General features: G+C 43.8%; 1 protein-coding gene across 9 annotated transcripts in view; it reads right to left on the bottom strand.

Annotated features, from left to right (window-relative positions):
* LOC130283237 (cytosolic carboxypeptidase 6-like) overlaps positions 1-17,556 on the bottom strand; it is a 1,802,518-nt gene that overhangs the window by 527,497 nt on the left and 1,257,465 nt on the right. For 3 of the 9 annotated variants that reach the window (XM_056532454.1, XM_056532455.1, XM_056532456.1), the window contains 4 exons: positions 12,691-12,783; positions 5,302-5,450; positions 4,065-4,278; positions 1,104-2,551 (listed from right to left, as the gene is read on the bottom strand). The exons of 2 other annotated variants lie outside the window; for them this stretch is intronic. In XM_056532454.1, coding sequence (XP_056388429.1) covers positions 2,394-2,551; positions 4,065-4,278; positions 5,302-5,450; positions 12,691-12,783 — 614 coding nt within the window. In that variant the 3' untranslated portion in view covers positions 1,104-2,393. 4 more of the 9 variants (XM_056532453.1, XM_056532460.1, XM_056532461.1 and 1 more) reach the window with 3 other exon arrangements.

Raw genomic sequence — 17,556 nt, 5'->3', positions numbered from 1 at the left:
GCAGCACGTTTTGAAGTCAAAACATATATATCTTCCCTTAAAAATAAATGGCAATTTCTGCAGCCATGGCAACCAATCAGACTGCAATTTATAAGAAAGTGAACTCCGATTGGCTGTTATGGGTCACAAAGCTACAACATAGGAAACCATTCAATTCTGTATGAAAACTTACATTCAAGTACTATATAAAATAAAATAAAACTCATGGCACTGTGTGTAACATAATGTACAAAACAGCAAAGCCTTACAGATCTAGAATACATGAATGACTCCTATAAGACAAACTGTAGTTCTACTCTGGCCAGAAAGAGCATTAAATCTGAAACTAACAGCATGAGAAAATAAAAAGAATGAAAAAACACTGAAATAAGTCAATAAGTCTCCCACATTTTTCTTTACAGCTATTAAGTTTGCTTCTGGGAAAGCTGGGTTACAACCAATAGGGCTGGCATTATTGCTCCTATATTTTTTTTTCATAATGGAACAAAAAGTTGCAAGAGTTATGTATAGAAATAGCTAAAAGAGACTTACTACTGCATCGCTAGTCAATATTAGACCCATTTGAGCTTAAAAATCACATTTAAAGGGGACCTGTTGTCAGTATAACAAAATTTGTTTTTATATAATTTTGGAGCTTTAGGTTACCTGATTCCAAAATTGTTTTTATTTAGTTGATGCGGCTCTTCGACCCCCAAGATAGAGATTTCAATATTTGGCTACCTACACTTTTCCTGGGCGGGAACTTTATTTAAAGGGGTACTCCGGTACTCCAACTGGTGCCAGAAAGTTAAACAGATTTGTAAATGACTTTGATTAATAATTCTTAATCCTTCCAGTACTTATTAGCTGCTGAATACTACAGAGGTAATTATTTTCTTTTTGGAACACAGTGCTCTCTGCTGACATCATGACCCCAGTGCTCTCTGCTGACATTTCTGTCCATTTTAGGAACTGTCCAGAGCAGCATATGTTTGCTTTGGGGATTTTCTCCTACTCTGGACAGTTCTTAAAATGGACAGAGATGTCAGCAGAAAGCACTGTGTTCCAAAAAGAAAATAATTTCCTCTGAAGTATTCAGCAGCTAATAAGTACTGGGAGGAATAAGATTTTTTAATAGAAGTAATTTACAAATCTGTTTAACTTTCTGGTACCAGTTGATTTAAAAAAAAGTTTTCCACCAGAGTACCCCTTTAAATAGGGGGTGTGAATGGAAGGCTCGGGGGAATTTGAGCCTGATTTAAACCACCTCAGCATCTTATTTACAACCCCCCCCCCCCCCTGAACCTGAACCAAGAAGCCTAATTCCCACCCCTGAGCTTAGCTTTTAAATAAGGTTCACGCCCATCTGACTACTCAGGAAAAGTGTGTATAGTCAGCCAAATAAAAATAGTAAAAAGTTTTTATCTCATAAACGGGGGGGCGTAACTACGGGATAAAAAAAAAACTGTGTTGGAATTAAGGAATATGAGGCTAAAAAATAATGAAACTCAATTGTTTACACTGATCACAGATCTTCTTTAAGTTCAGACAAAAATCCACATTTTTGAAATCCACAATTACTGATTCATTGGGGAAATTAATCTCCAAGCTGAACTCAATGAGGAAAATCCACAACAAATCTGTGCTCATTCTAAGTCCGCAATTGACATACATAAAAAGATCAGGTGAGTATTTCAGTCAATTTACTTGTGAAATAAAATCCACAGCATTTGGATGACAATTGTAAAATCTCTTCCAAATGACTGGTACTGTAATTTGCTGTGTCTGTGCAAATCGCCTGTCAAATCTCCATCCCACATGAATTTACATGGTCTATGTGTAGCCACCAACCCATTAAGAAGTTACAATGGTCTTCATGTCACAGAAAACAACATGGCTGCCATTCTCGATTCTGTACCGGTTATCGCACAGAACTTAGACCTTTCCCTGTCCCATGTACTGGAATCAGCCAAAGCTTTGAACTTGACAAAAATGGAAAAATGGACGGGTTAATACATACAGTAAATATATTTTTTTGAAACTTGATACGAAAATTCGTATTAACACAATCATAACAATGTCAGTTTCTGGCAAGTCTGGCAGTAAAAAGTGTAGAACATAAGCGGAATCGATGTGAATGAAAACTGAAGGTGAAAACATTGAGTGGCAGAATAGCAGAGGCAAATATTCTGACCACGGAGTCAGACGCGATGCAGCTTTCTCAGTTCCAAAGTTAATAACAAACACTTGCAGTTCTTTGCCGGTATGAACTGCATTGTGGTGTTTCAGTATCGGCGCACACATAAACGTCATTTCACACGCAAGGTCTGGTTCTCGCCGCGACAAGGACAAAATGCTAAAATCCAATGGAATGAGACTATCACCCCCCCCCCAACTTACAAAACGTAACAGGTTTATTGGAGACTGAATTTAGCCTCTTTCCGCTCCTCGTTTTTGCAAGACTTGTTGATGTCCATTATCTTCTCGCAGATGTACTTGTTGACTTTGGAGAGCCTCTGTGCAATTTCATTCTCGTCCATAGTCTCTTGTGCTATTCTGTCGTACACGCATTCTGAATGAAAGGAAGAACACAGGTTACAGGTCCTCAGGAAGAGAAAAGCTGCATAAAACAGCTGTAATAAATAGCATTGGCATTCATTTACTTTAAAGAGGTAAGGGGTGAAACAGAAAAAAATATATACTTACCTTCCTTGCTCCCACTGCTGCCATTTTTGTGAAGCTGATCTCATTGCTCTCGCTTGCTGTGATAAGGTCTGTCCCCGCTCAGCCAATCAGTGGTTGAGGTGGGACACCCCGATGCAGTAAATGTGCTAACCCCAGACATGTGCAACAGCATAATGGCTGTGGTGAGAGCAAGGAAGGTAGGTTTGTATTTTATTTTTTGATTCTATGTTTTTTTTAAATGTTTTTCTTTAGGTTGAAAATAGGAAAACAAAATTTAAAAAATAAAACTCAGAATACCTCAGAAAACATAACCGTAATTTAGAAAAAAAACTTTTGCCATGTCTGGAAGACATGTCAAAAGTTTGGATTGATCAGGGTCTCAGTGCAGAGACCCCCACCGATGCCTAGCTATAGCCGGGTGAAGACTGAGGTAGCGCACTTAAGTCTACGGCTTGGCAATTACTCCCACTCTTTCCAGGAGACTATAATGGAGCTTGTCTCCTGCAATGAGTCACAGTCTCTACACTAAGTATATTATGGTATCAGTTCTGTCCAACCACATAACTATAAATTGAGATTTGTGAGTGCCTTTGTGAGTGCAGCCTGACATACAGCTATGTCATGTATATAGCACTGGCTCAAGAACTGTGACCCTGCCATCCGCAGAGGGTATCAGCTGTAGCTGCTACAATAACAGAGATCAAAGCTAACTCCAACTCTGGCAATTTAACTATTTAGATGCCACAGTCAATAAGCACCACTGCCTCTAAGCAGTTTAACTAAAAGAAGAGGATTGCTCTGTAACCCATTCGGCACCCCCACAATTGTGTGGATTGCCAGTGGGTTGCCATGTCAGGTGGGTGCCTAACAAAGGCTCCTGTGTCTGTGCATTTGCCTACTAGGCCATGTCTAAGTAAGAGCCTAATAGATTGCCTGTTAGCAAAACAAAAGCTGGCAATAATACTTAGCAATACAGGTATATGACCGATCAGAAAATCGCAAAGCCAAGTCCTACAGTGGGACAAAAATAAGAAGGTTAAAAAAAGTCTCCCATTAAAAAAGTGCAAACATGATGAAAATAAATAAAAACATATCAGTATGGCTGTGAGCATAACAAGTTGAATGTTACTTAGACTGTATGGTAACTCCCGCCCAAGGCTCTTCCTGTGTAAAAAGCCATTAAACTGAAGAGAAAACAGTAATAAGCGTCATTGTCCCCATCTCTTAATGTTTCCAGCTTCAGTTTAGCGTCTTCCTGTGGAGACAAGTCACTGGCAGGTGCCGGGCTCTGAACATCTGACAATTGTAGATTTTTTTCCTGGACCTAAGAATCAAGGTAATGAAAACGAATGATGCTTAGAACGACACATGATGGGCAGGAAAGTAGAAACACAGTCTACCTCTAATAACACTTAGTTTGTGAGGCGACAGAGGAGGTTTGGGACTCGCATCCTTTTTCTTCTTTGTTGCCACGCCGGTGACGCTTCGGTTCTTCAGGACATCTGTGCCCCAGATCATGACAGCCAGATTCTTTGTGTACTTGGAATCTCCTTGCGTTGCTTGCAGCTGGTGCCATTTCTCCTCGTTCACCCATACACCGCTCCCCAGATGAACCTATATGTAAGGGGGGGGATAAAGGACTGTCATTAATATAATGTCTGTATTCAGAAGACAAAAATATATACAGCTGTCTTATAAATTAATGGCTGTAAATGCCGGTCCAAGCTAAGAAAAGGAGGGCAGGGCACTCAGAAGAGAATCCTAGTAATTAGTAGGGGTCCCAGTATCAAGAGGTTTTCCAGTAACATAAACATTAGGACCCCCTTTTACTAGTATTAGGAACCAACCCTATTATTTAATTCCAACTAGTACAGTGGTCCCTCAACAGACAATGGTAATTCGTTCCAAACGAGCCATCGTTTGTCGAATCCATCGTATGTTGAGGGATTCGTGCAATGTAAAGTATAGGAAGCTGTACTCACCTGTCCCCGCCGCTCGCGATGGTGTCCCCGCCGCTCCCGATGGGGACCCCGGGCCTCCGCTGGGCTCTCCTGGTCATCTCCGGTCCTCCGCTGTCTTCTCCGGTCCTCTGCTGTTTTCTCAGGTCCTCCGCTGTCTTCCACAAGGCCTTACTGAGCCTGCGTAGCGACGTCATTACGCCGCTGCGTACGCAATTCCTATTGGGATTGACGTATTGACGTCATCGGAGAGGGCCGAGAAGACACCGGAAGACCAGCGCTGGACCCGGAGGGCACCCCGGAGCATCGTGGAGGGGTAAGTAATACTTACCACACCACACGGGGAACATTAAGCTGCTATCCGGCAGCAGCTTAAGCATTTTGCGCTGCCGGATAGCACTTAATGCGATGGCCCCGACATAAAAAAGCATCGTATGTCGATGCTGACATCGACATGCGATGGCCTCTGAGAGGCCATCGTATGTCGATTTGATCATTTGTCGGGGCAATCGTAGGTCGGGGGGTCACTGTATAAGGAACCATATTATCTTATTCCAAATAGCATAAAGGGACCATATTCTTCCATTCCAACCAGTATAACAGACCCTATTCTCCCATTTCAACTAGTATGAGGACCCTATTCTACCATTTTTAACACCTTTCCCAGTCACTACTTTACCTTCCCATTGTCCAGAATATATTTGTCCAGTACGGGGTTTGGAGTAGAATAGAAGGAGGAGGTGTTTGCCTCTTCATTGCTCGGCTTCTGTACTTCCAGTTCAGGCTCGCACAGATCTGGGTTTTCTGTCTTTAATTCCATTGTGAATCCTAAACCAAAAAACAGTGGTGGTTTAGTATTAGGAAAGTATAGTCATGCAATAGAGTGTATTAGCTATAGAATTATACAGAAACCACTGAATAAAATGTGATCTACTGTAGAGAACTGAAGGACATCTAGTCGGGAGAGAAGGCCAATTTCAATAAGGGCATCAATAACTGCAATAAACGTTTAGCAAGTAGTTATGTTTTGGCCCCTAAAATCCACAAACTGGGGAGCAAAAGATAAGTCTGTGCAATAGTAAATGTGGACATTCTGAAGGGGAACACAAGGAGGCGCCATATCACATATGTAACAGCACAAAGAGGAATTTAAATTGGTACTCCTCCCTTAAACATCTTATCCCCTATCCAAAGGATAGGGGATAAAAAGTCTGATCGCAGGGGTTGTGCCTCTGCGGCACCTCAGACATCCGGTGCATGGAATGAACTTCGCTCCGTGCCGGATGACTGGCGATGCGGGGCGGAGGCTTGTGACGTCACGGCCATGCCCCCTCAGTGGACGAAGGTTGGCAGATCGAAACACGTGTAGGGGTGGCGGCATCCTGGGACTTGTAGCAGCTACAATATCCTTGTGGGATGCATTAAGCGGGGTGCCCTGTGTATCACTGTATCTACACACCGGTACTGCTGTATTCGCACCTTATATGCATCTAGTTTTTGCCCTTGCACTTTATTAAGTTTCCCAGTCTTACATTTCGACTGTTCACAATAGAGAGTAACGCGGCACTGCGTAAAGCGATGGAAGTACAGGAATAAATGCTGGATTTAGATGTAGCTGGGTAAGCTGGAAGTGGTGCTCTGATGTAGATAGCAATGTTCATACATATTCAAGAAGAAAAGGAAAACATTGGTGACTCACCAATTCAGCTGAATGTATTCTTCTTTATTGAAGTATACTCACATACACATTTTGGCCGAAGGAAGCACACCAGTCGAGCGAAACGGAGCTCGGTCGCTCATCACTGTCCCCTCACTACCCTCTTCCATCTAATATGTGTATGTGAGTATACTTCAATAAAGAAGAATACATTCAGCTGAATTGGTGAGTCGCCGATGTTTTCCTTTTCTTCTTGAATTTACATTTCGACTGTGTTTACTATATTTGAGCGACTCCAGCAGTTATTATTACCATCTATCTACATACCAACACTGTAATGTTTGCCTCTTATGTTCTGGCACAATGATATGTCCCAGGTTTGCTACCTATTCTGTGTCGTTTTCCTCCCAATTTTAATCATGCACGGTTTTTATCTTTTGATTTGTATACAATAAAGATTTCTATTATTTTTGCACTGTAATTTGAGTAGCTCCGTTTCTCTTTGGTGTTCTATATATTGGAGTCTATACTTTAGGCGTTCCTACGCAGTATAGGGGTTTTGTCGTTTTACTATATTAAGCCACTGTTTTGTGGGCTCATAATGTTAGAGTATTGACTGATACTCTATTTTATGTAGGATTTTTGCATGTTTTTGCATTTCTTGGAGTAAAATAAGGTAAAACTTCCATGGATCCACAGTGCCATTCTAGAGATAAACCTGTTATTAGCCGCCATTGCTAAAATGTTAATTGCCGGTTTAATTGTCCCATCTCCAATGTTCAAAGCCAGCGATTATATTAGCAATGCCGGCTATGAACGGGTTTCTGAAACTAGACCACAAATCCGGATAAGTTAAACCTAATTTTAAATCAGTTTACCTGCACTTTTACCTTGTGTATTGTGTAGGTGTGGTCACCATGGGGTAGGTGTGGTCACCTTGGGGTAGGTGTAATCACCATAAGGTAGGTGTGATTACTATAGGGTAGGTGTAGTCACCATGAAGCAGGTGTGGTCACTATAGAGTAAGGGTTGTCAGCATGGAGTGGGTGAAGCATCAATGTTTAAAGGGGTATTCCAGTAAAAAAAAAAATCCCTTTAATGCTAATGTATTATATAAAAATGTTTTTTGGGACTTCACTTGACTGAAACAAGCTGCAATACCAGGTACAGCCAACAAATAGGAACCAGTGACACCAAGATCATAGATTATATTTAATGATAGAAGAGCAGAACGGCACCCAAGTATTCCCACTAGGCACTCTGGCCCCCACCTTCCAAGACATACTAGTATCGTCAGTGATTGCCCACTCAGCCATTTACCAAATGAGGTGGACCACCACTGCGGCCAGTCTCAGCAGTCAGTGGGCAGTGGGATAATTTGGCTGCAGTTCTGGAGATCCGGCTAGCTCTCAGCTGAAAAAAATCAAGGTGCAGTAAAAACTCAAAAAACACCTCAATTGTAATTATTTGTCAAATCACTTTTGCAAAATGTGAACTGACCTCAACCCACTGAGAAGTCTAATCCCTCAACCAGAGTGAACTCCAGCACCAGAAGCCTAATCAGATGACCAGGTGCAGTGATCAAACTCCACACCCTCTCTCTGCAAAGCCATAGGATTGATGGGAAATGCAGGCAGCATTAGGAAATCATTTCAGTGAATTACATTCAGCATGGAGCCGAACTTGCCTACCTCATCTTACACAGGAACCTACACCAGAACCTCATCATTATTCTCTAATAATAACCTATGCTATATAATAGTAAAAAAAAAAAAAAAAAAATCCCAAAGTGCTGCTTTAATAAATGTAGGCTACTGTATCTATAACCTAGTCTTTAAAGAGGTACTCCGCCCCAAGAGATCTTATCCTCTTTCCAAAGTATGTTTAGAATGCTGGGTTCCTGCGGCGAGAGAATTGGATGAACAGAGGGGGCGTCACGCGAAGTCACGAGTAGGTGTGGGGTCAAGTCACGCCACGCCCCCTCCATTCGTGTCTATGGGAGGGGGTGTGACTGCAGTCACGCCCCCTCCCATAGACATGAATGGAGGGGGCATGGTGTGACGTCACATCTCCCGTTGCGGGAACTCCGCGTTCTAAACATACTGTTTAGAATGCCGGGGTACTGCGCGGAGATTCCCGAGTGCCGGGACCCCTGCGATCAGACAATTTACCTTTATAAAGTATATCTTGCTGCCACTAGGAGGCTGACACTAGGCATTAACAAAAAAGAAGTCGGCCCCTTCTGGCAGGATATACCCCGCCGACACTGACTCTGAGCTAATCAGTTAAATCCCAAAGCAGTAGGAGGGAACCGAAAAAAACAACAGAAGTCCGAGTAAGGCCTAGACAAAAACAACCGGACCAACTGACAGGCAATCGACCCTCAGGTCAATAAACCAATAACCAATGGGGTGGGTGCTGTGTCCCCCAATGGATCCTCTGAGAAAGAGATTTTACAGTAAGTATAAAAAAAATCTACTTTTCTCATTCGGCTTCGTTGGGGGACACAGAAACCGTGGGTATATCTTCCTGCCATAGACATGAATCCAAACTAATTCCTTTGGATAGGGGATAAGATGTCTAGGGGTAGAATACCCCTTTAATAAAGAATGGCATAATGGAATAGGGCTGGGCGGTATGACCAAATGTGTGAATCGCGGTATTTTTGTAACTTTTGCCGGTTCCACGGTATATATAACTGTATGACATGTGAGTATTGGGCTGATAATTAATTGGGGGGGGGGGGGGGGGGCAGAGCTCGCTGGTGACATGTGAGTAGTTCCTCGATGTGGGGGCAGCGCAGCGCTGGGCTGATTCATTCATTCTCGAGGAGGAGGGGCCAAACCGGTATTGCGGTATGGGTTAAAATTCATATCGTGCAGCACAAAAGTTTCGGTATTCGGTATGGACCGGTATACCGCCCAGCCCTATAATGGAAGAGTGGTATCCTAGTCTGGAAAGATGGCCAATAGGGTTGTATTCCCAAAACTATGTTTGCATTTAGGAGAACACAGCCAAACCCCTAGTGAATGACTCCATCATTGATCAAGGCACAGCAGCCCAGCTTACATGTCCCAAGGGATTGTTGGTGCAATGGTACATAACTCAGGGACTGTAGCAGCCAGTATATCAGAGGGACCTGAATTTTGCGGGTTCAGTGCTCTTGTTTAGAGCTGGATGAATAGGCACAAAGATGTCTGCTCACTGCTGCTCTCCAGCCTCCGGAAAATCAACGGTTGAGGCAGAAACTATTTTACATCTAGAAGTTGTTGGACGTCCTTTTTTTGTTACTGTAGATATCATATGTCTAAGTATCTTGTGGATTTCAACCGGCAGCAGCAAAACCTGCAGCTCAAATGAGTTCCCTGTACATGTGCTTAGAAGGTAAATAGGCAAATAAATCAAAGGAACGAGAAAAGCAGAAGGTGGAAAAATAAGATGCTCTGTTCTATCAGCAGGTGAAAGGATTCTCCGTCCTGCTCCCAGACACGCAGTATATCGCTTCTACCAGCAAAGAACCAGATCGTGACCTGAGGTCCCGCAGTAAAGTGGGCTGAGAAATGAGACGAGTAACCTCTCCAATGAAATGAACAGCAGACACTATCCCGCTGCTACAGACGGGAGGAAAGTGTCTCCGTAAGCAAATATGATGTCACGGCTCGGTATAATTCTTGCCTGCAGCGCCAGTTTATTGCCTTATTTTTTTTTTTTTTTAGCACATGAAAAGTCTATATATTTCATGCAGATGAATGAAAACTAAAATTAAGAAACGGCTAAGAGTTAATGGAGTTTATAGTGTTCCTGGACGGAGACATAAATTGTCCATAAACAGCTTTATTCTTAATCAATCTCCAAAACAAGTCAGCGTCAGGCGGCTGTATTAATAAAATTCTCGCTTACTTGAGCATTTTCCTCTTTAAAAAAAACCACATATAAACATATATATAATATTATTTCATTTATATTATTAATAAATATTTTTCTAGATGTTCTGTTATCTAAGTTAAAGGAGTACGGCAGTGTATAACAATTTATCCCCTATCCAAAGAATAGTGGATAAGTGTCTGACTGCAGGGGGGTCGACCGCTGGGACCCCCCACAATCTCCTGCATGGCACCCTGGCTCTCCCCATGAGAGGAGCAGTGTCGATTCCAGCACAAAGCTGTGGCTAACAGGGCCCCTCTATACATCTCTATGGGAGAGCTGGAGGTACAGCGTTTATGTATCTCCAGCCCTCCCATACAGATGCATAGAGGGGGTGTGTTGACCACACCTTCGTGCGGGGGTAACAGTCTCCTTGTACTGAGCGGAAATCGCTTTGTGTATGAGAGCTGAGTTGCGGGCAGGAGAGTGTCTATCAGACACTAATCCCCTATTCTTTGGCTAAGGGATAAATTGTCCCACACTGCACTTCCCCTTTAAAATTTCCTAACTGAATTCTATTAAAGGGATTATCCGGCCAAAGAGCAGCACCTGCATTCTATGTGGGGCTGCGTCTCCAGTCTCGGAAAGCTCTTTGTTTCCGGGACTGGGGACATGATGTAACGCCACGCCCCCTCCTGACGTCACATCACGCCTCCTCCATTTATGTCTATGGGAGGGGGCGTGTCGGCCGTCACGCCCCCTCCCATAGACATGAATTGAGGGGGCGTGACGTGACGTCACGAGGGGTGTGGAATGACGTCACGTCCTCAGTCCCGAAAACAAAGAGCTTTCCGAGACTGGAGATGCAGCCTCGCATAGAATGAGGGTGCTGCACAGAGATCGCGGGGGGTCCCAGCGGCGGGCCCCCCCACGATCAGACATCTTATCCCCTATCCTTTGGCTGGATAACATATTTTACTCCTTAGTGCCATCTTTGGTGTATTTATGGATACTTGGCTTCAGGAGAACCCGGCTCATGGCGCTGATCGACCAGACAGATAAGTTGGCTAAAAGAGGATTTATTGACTAGAATGTAACACGTTTCGCTGCGCAGCGAAACGCGTTGCATTCTGGTCAATAAATCCTCTTTTAGCCGACTTATCTGTCTGGTCGAACAGCACCGTGAGCCGGGTTCTCCTGAATCCATTGCCGTATATGTTCCGGGGGGCAGCAGACGACCTATTCTATACTCCATTTCCGTTGTTGTGTATGTGATTACACAACCGCCCAGGGTGAGCAGTTAAAGGACATATCCGGTGCTCACTTTTCTTATTGTATCCGTTCCGGGCTGCAAAAAAAAAAAGAAAATAAGCTTTCTCTTGCCTGCCTACGCTCCCCCGGTGCTCCGGTACAGGTGTTCGGTCCGGGCTGTATTCTTCTTACTTCCTGTTAGCCCGGCACGTCACACAGAGCTTCAGCCTATCACTGGCAGAGGCGGGACATCACTGCGGCCGGTGATAGGCTGAAGCTCGGTGTGACGTGCCAGGCTAACAGGAAGTAAGAAGAAAACAGCCCGGGGACCGAACACCTGTACTGAAGCACCGGGGGAGCCTAGGCAGATAAGAGAAAATTTGTTTTCTTTTATTTTTCAGCCCGGAACGGATAAAATAAGAAAAGTGAGCACCGGACATCTCCTTTAATTTATATACTAATCTCACTCTTTGGGTCCAAACACTCTATGGGTCCTTACTTCCTTATCTCTTGGTGTATTTATGGTAGGGAATGAAGGGAGCAGTTTAGGACCTAAGCCTGATCTGTACACAACAGAGGTCAGCTGACTCTGTGCTCAAAGATAAACTCAATAGCCATTCAGATGCTGCAGTCAATAGGGACCGTGGCCAAGTGATTAGACAGCGGAATTCAGTGTGAACTGCATTGCCGTCAATGGAGAAGGCGCATGTTCGTGTGCACCTAGACTAGTGCTCATTGATTTCCTGCTGCACATGAAATTCCGTAGCCCTAATCCTGTCTGTAATGATAAGAAGGACACTGCTGGGAAGTCATCTGTACAGAATAAGAAGTCCCAGCTTTGTTTCAAGCCAAGTGGCTGGAATGGAAACTGTTAGATTTTTGAATTAATTTAAAATAAATATAGATAGTGGATATAAAATGGAAAATTAGAAAAAAAAACACCAAAAATCCTTAAAAAGTATGTTAAAGATAAAAACTTAAAACCATATGGAAAGTAACTATAAAGATGAAAAGACAAGAGGATCTGCCGGCTCCCCAAGGACCATTAATAAATCTGATCTGACCTGTAAAGTAGTTTTACAATCACAGTTAACAAATGACGGTATTAATGTTACAGCTATGAAATTTTTAGCAGTAAAATAAATATGTAAAGGTATCAGTCTGCCGAGCGTGGATAAAAACATCCATGAATTTTGCATATAAAAGAAATGTCATCTTTCAATAATGTAAAGAATTAGTTCTGTGAATGCAGATGATTGGCTCTTATTATTTAATCATAGAAAAGGGAAGTCTGACCTTCATTTGTTCCGGAAATGTCTGTATTTTCAGGTCCTATTGCGACCGGAGATGAACCATGAATTCCATTCGATCTGTAATTCCAGGGAGAGACTATGAAACAAACATAAAACAATATGAGATCAGGAGGATCTGAACAGGTTGAAGGTTTATTCACCCAGAAAATGACATTTCATTTCATATTAACAATACCTTTTTACCTTTCCTCAACTAGCAGTCAGTTCGAAGGGTTTCTAGTCTTTTAAAGGGGTTCTCCGGTGCTGCGCTTAGACATCTTATCCCCTATCCAAAGGATAGGGGATAAGATGCCTGATCGCGGGAGTCCCGCCGCTGGGGACCCCCGGGATCTTGCACGCGGCACCCCGTTTGTAATCAGTCCCCTGAGCGTGTTCGCTCCGGGTCTGATTAACGACGACCACGAGGCCGGCGGCATGTGACGTCACGTCTCCGCCCCCGTGTGACGTCACGCTCCGCCCTTCAATGCAAGCCTACGGCTTGCATTGAGGGGCGGAGCGTGACGTCACACGGGGGAGGAGCGTGACAACACACGCTGCCGGCCTTGTGGTCATCGGTAATCAGACCCGGAGCGAACACGCTCAGGGGACTGATTACAAACGGGGTGCCGCGTGCAAGATCCCGGGGGTCCCCAGCGGCGGGACTCCCACGATCAGGCATCTTATCCCCTATCCTTTGGATAGTGGATAAGATGTCTAAGCACCGGAGAAACCCTTTAAGGTAGAGTTAAGACTGAGGAATTTCCGAGCTTGTTTTCTGAGCAAGGGATTCCGCTGCACAATGGAGACTACTGAATGTCAGACGTGGCTGGAATTCCGCCACCGGGGACGGCAATGAAAGTGCGGTCCTAGTGCCGACTGATCCAGTCAGGGCAGGGCGCTCTCGGATTCTCTATTTGGAATATTTCCTTCTGGAGATCCCTTAGTATGAATGCAACCTTAGGGTCTATTCACATTTCCGCTTGCAGAATTCTGTCTCAAATTAAAGCCCATAGACTTCTATGGGATTCCGCACTCCCATTCACACTTTAGAATTTCTGCTTGCGGAATTCCGCAAGCGGAAATTTAGAAGTGTGAATGGGAGTGCGCAATAGACACAAATGAAAGCCCAATAGACATCTATCCCTAACCCCCTCCATCTATCCCTAACCCCCTCCTTAAATTTTTTTTTCACTGTCTTTGGCCCTTAGCTCATCTATACACCCTTATTTTATCTATACAGGCCATGATTGTTTTCCTAAACAGTGTACCTCCAGCTGTTTCACCACTACAACTCCCAGCTTGCCCTGACATCTATTGGCTTTCAGGGCATGCTGGGAGTTGTAGTGGTGAAACAACTGGAGGCACCCTGTGTTGAAAACAATCTATCTTTGTTACGGTCGTGCCGTAAGTCGACCAGTTGCCCATGGCAACCAATCAGATCGCTTATTTAGTTTTAAGGCCTCTGAAGGATAAAAGAAGTAATCTAATGGTTACTATGGACAACTGGACAACTTTTCCTTAGCCCCCTTTTCCTTCTCCCCCTATGTCACAAAACCTGTTGGTAGTTCTATCAGCACATGCTGGACTATTCTTCCCATCAAGGAGACAGACATAACAATAAAACCTGATGGACCCCATTATAAGTCAAAGGGATCTGCCAAGCACTGTTGGTGTTCATCGTTTAGCCGATCCAGCACTTCTGGCAATGTCTTCCATTAAAATAGAAATTAGGATATCATTGTGAACAGAGCCTTACATTTACAACTTTCTCCTCTGTGCCCATCACATGACACAATTTAGCAGTATCTTACGTTTTAAAGTGTACCTGTCGTCAACAAAAATGTTTAATATAATGTAGCTAATATCATTATATGTATATTTTTGTCCCTGCAGCTATTGTCTGTGTGTCTCTGTGGCGAGTCCAAATACAGGAAGTGAGGGAGGACAAGCAGGGCTCTGTATACTAAGGACAAGCAGGGCCCTGTACACCGAGGACAAGCAGGGCTCTGTACAGTGAGGACAAGCAGGTCTCTGTACACTAAGGACAAGCAGGGCTCTGTACACTGAGGACAAGCAGGGCTCTGTACACCGAGGACAAGCAGGTCTCTGTACACTAAGGACAAGCAGGGCTCTGTACACTGAGGACAAGCAGGGCTCTGTACACTGAGGACAAGCAGGGCTCTGTACACTGAGGACAAGCAGGGCTCTGTACACTGAGGACAAGTAGGGCTCTGTACACTGAGGACAAGCAGGGCTCTGTACACTGAGGACAAGCAGGGCTCTGTACACTGAGGACAAGCAGGGCTCTGTACACTGAGGACAAGCAGGGCTCTGTACACTGAGGACAAGCAGGGCTCTGTACACTGAGGACAAGCAGGGCTCTGTACACTGAGGACAAGCAGGGCTCTGCACACTGAGGACAAGCAGGGCTCTGTACACTGAGGACAAGCAGGGCTCTGTACACTGAGGACAAGTAGGGCTCTGTACATTGAGGACAAGCAGGGCTCTGTACACTGAGATAAGATGTCTGATCGTGAGGGTTCCCCCGCTGGGACCCTCCGCAATCTCCATGCAGCACCTGTGCCGCACCCGGCTTTCTAAACAGTGTGTTTAGAATGCTGGTTTATCGTGGCCAGAGACGTGACGCCATAGACATGAATGGGGCATGGTGTGATGTCATGAGGGGGCAAGGCATGACGTCTCCAGCCGTGGATACCCAAAATTCTTAACACACTGTTTAAAATGCCGGGTGCGGCACGGGTGCTGCACGGAGATCGACCGCTGGGACCCTGTGATCAGACATCTTATCCCTATCCTTTGGTTAGGGATTAGATGTCTGTGGATGGAGTCTAGCGATAAAAAAAAATTGCATCCTGCAGATAGGGGACAAGGGGGTTCAATCACTGGGACCTCGCGTGATCAGACACTTATCCCCTATCCTGCGGACAGGGGGAAAAGTTTTATTTCGCTGGACATCTTTCCTATAGCAAAGTGAATCTATAAAAAAATAAAGTTAAAGTAGTAAATAAGAATTTATCCAAAAGAAAACTTTTCAGTTAAAAACAACTGGAATCAAAGATTGCACATCTCGGCAGACAAGGAAATATTTTAATGAATCTTTTCTTTTTTATTTATTACTTTTTTTTTTTTTATGAGGTTGCTCTATAAAGCGACCACTTCTCCCTCAGAAGTGCAGCAGCAGGTACATCAAAGCCTATGAAGGATGTTTGGCCCCCGAGCAGCCGCAGATTTCATCTGATTAGATGTTAAAGTTGATAAAGCCGGAGTTATGAGTTACATGAATCCTGAGGAAAATAATTGTAATTAGAGAAGCTTCGCTCTCAGTCAGCAGGCTGTGAAATCCAGAGGACCGCTGACGAAATTGGTGTGAACCTTGTCACTGACTAAAGAAAAATAATTTAGGGGCCATAGTAATAAAATCACTCCACAGAACCGAGATGGTGCTTTATTCTAATTTATTTCGCTAAAGACATTTGTCAGCCTTAAAGGGGTACTCCGGTGGAAAACATTTTTTATTTTTTTTTAAATCAACTGGTGTCAGAAAGTTAAACAGATTTGTAAATTACTTCTAAAGAAAAAAAAATAATCTTAATCCTTCCAGTACTTATTAGCTGCTGAATGCTACAGAGGAAATTCTTTTCTTTTTGGAACACAGAGCTCTCTGCTGACATCTCTGTCCATTTTAAGGACTGTCCAGAGTAGGAGAAAATCCCCATAACAAACATATGCTGCTCTGGACAGTTCCTAAAATGGACAGAGATGTCACCAGAGAGCAATGTGGTCATGATGTCAGCAGAGAGCTCTGTGTTGCAAAAAAAATTATAATTTCCTCTGTAGTATTCAGCAGCTAATAAGTACTGGAAGGATTAAGATTTTTTAATAGAAGTCATTTACAAATCTGTTTAACTTTCTGGCACCAGTTGATTTAATTAAAAAAAAAAGTTTTCCACCGGAGTACCCCTTTAAAGGGGTACTCCGCTGTTCAAGTTTTGGAACAAACTGTTCCCAATGCTGGAGCCGGCATCGGAAGCTTGTGACGTCATAGCCCCGTCCCCTCGTGATGCCCTGCCCCCTGAATGCAAGTCTATGGGAGGGGGCGTGACGGATGTCACGCCCCCTTCCATAGACTTGCATTGAGGGGGTGGGGCGTGACTACACAAGCTCCCGGGGGCCGGTTCCAGCGATGGGAACCGTTTGTTCCAAATTCTGAGCAGCAGAGTACCCCTTTATAGCATACTTGTCATATCACAGAAAAAGAATAACACTATATGTTACTAACTAGGTCATGTAGATGCTTTTACAAGTCTTTTTTAAGTGTTTAGCTTCTGCATTTGGCTCACACATCCCTCTGTTCTGCTGCTCGCTTATTCTGACATCCACTGCTCAGGAAGGGTTGTGTCCGAGGCAAGCACTGAGCCCGCCCTCACTCACTCACCATACATTCACTTCCTCCCTGAGTTTGCTGTGTCTCTTCATCCAATCACTGCAGGCTTGCTCTGTAACCCCCTCCTCTCAGTTTTCTCTCTGTCCACACATCAGAAATCGTTTATGAATGGATTTGGCCTTCAAATTCCCTGCATCTCAATATAACTGAGTATCTGTGGTATGTTTTTTCGACAGGTCTTATCTTACAATGCTTAAAGGGGTACGCCGGTGAAAACCTTTTTTCTTTTAAATCAACTGGTGGCAGAAAGTTAAACATATTTGTAAATTACTTCTATTAAAAAATCTTAATCCTTCCAGTACTTACTAGCTGCTGAATGCTACAGAGGAAATTCCTTTCTTTTTGGAACACTGATGACATCACGAGCACAGTGCTCTCTGCTAACATCTCTGTCCATTTTAGCAA

Source organism: Hyla sarda, chromosome 7 (assembly GCF_029499605.1).
Source record: "Hyla sarda isolate aHylSar1 chromosome 7, aHylSar1.hap1, whole genome shotgun sequence".
Lineage (NCBI taxonomy): Eukaryota > Metazoa > Chordata > Amphibia > Anura > Hylidae > Hyla > Hyla sarda.
The sequence above is the reverse complement of the archived record's forward strand: the minus strand, read 5'-3'. Positions and strand labels throughout refer to the sequence as shown.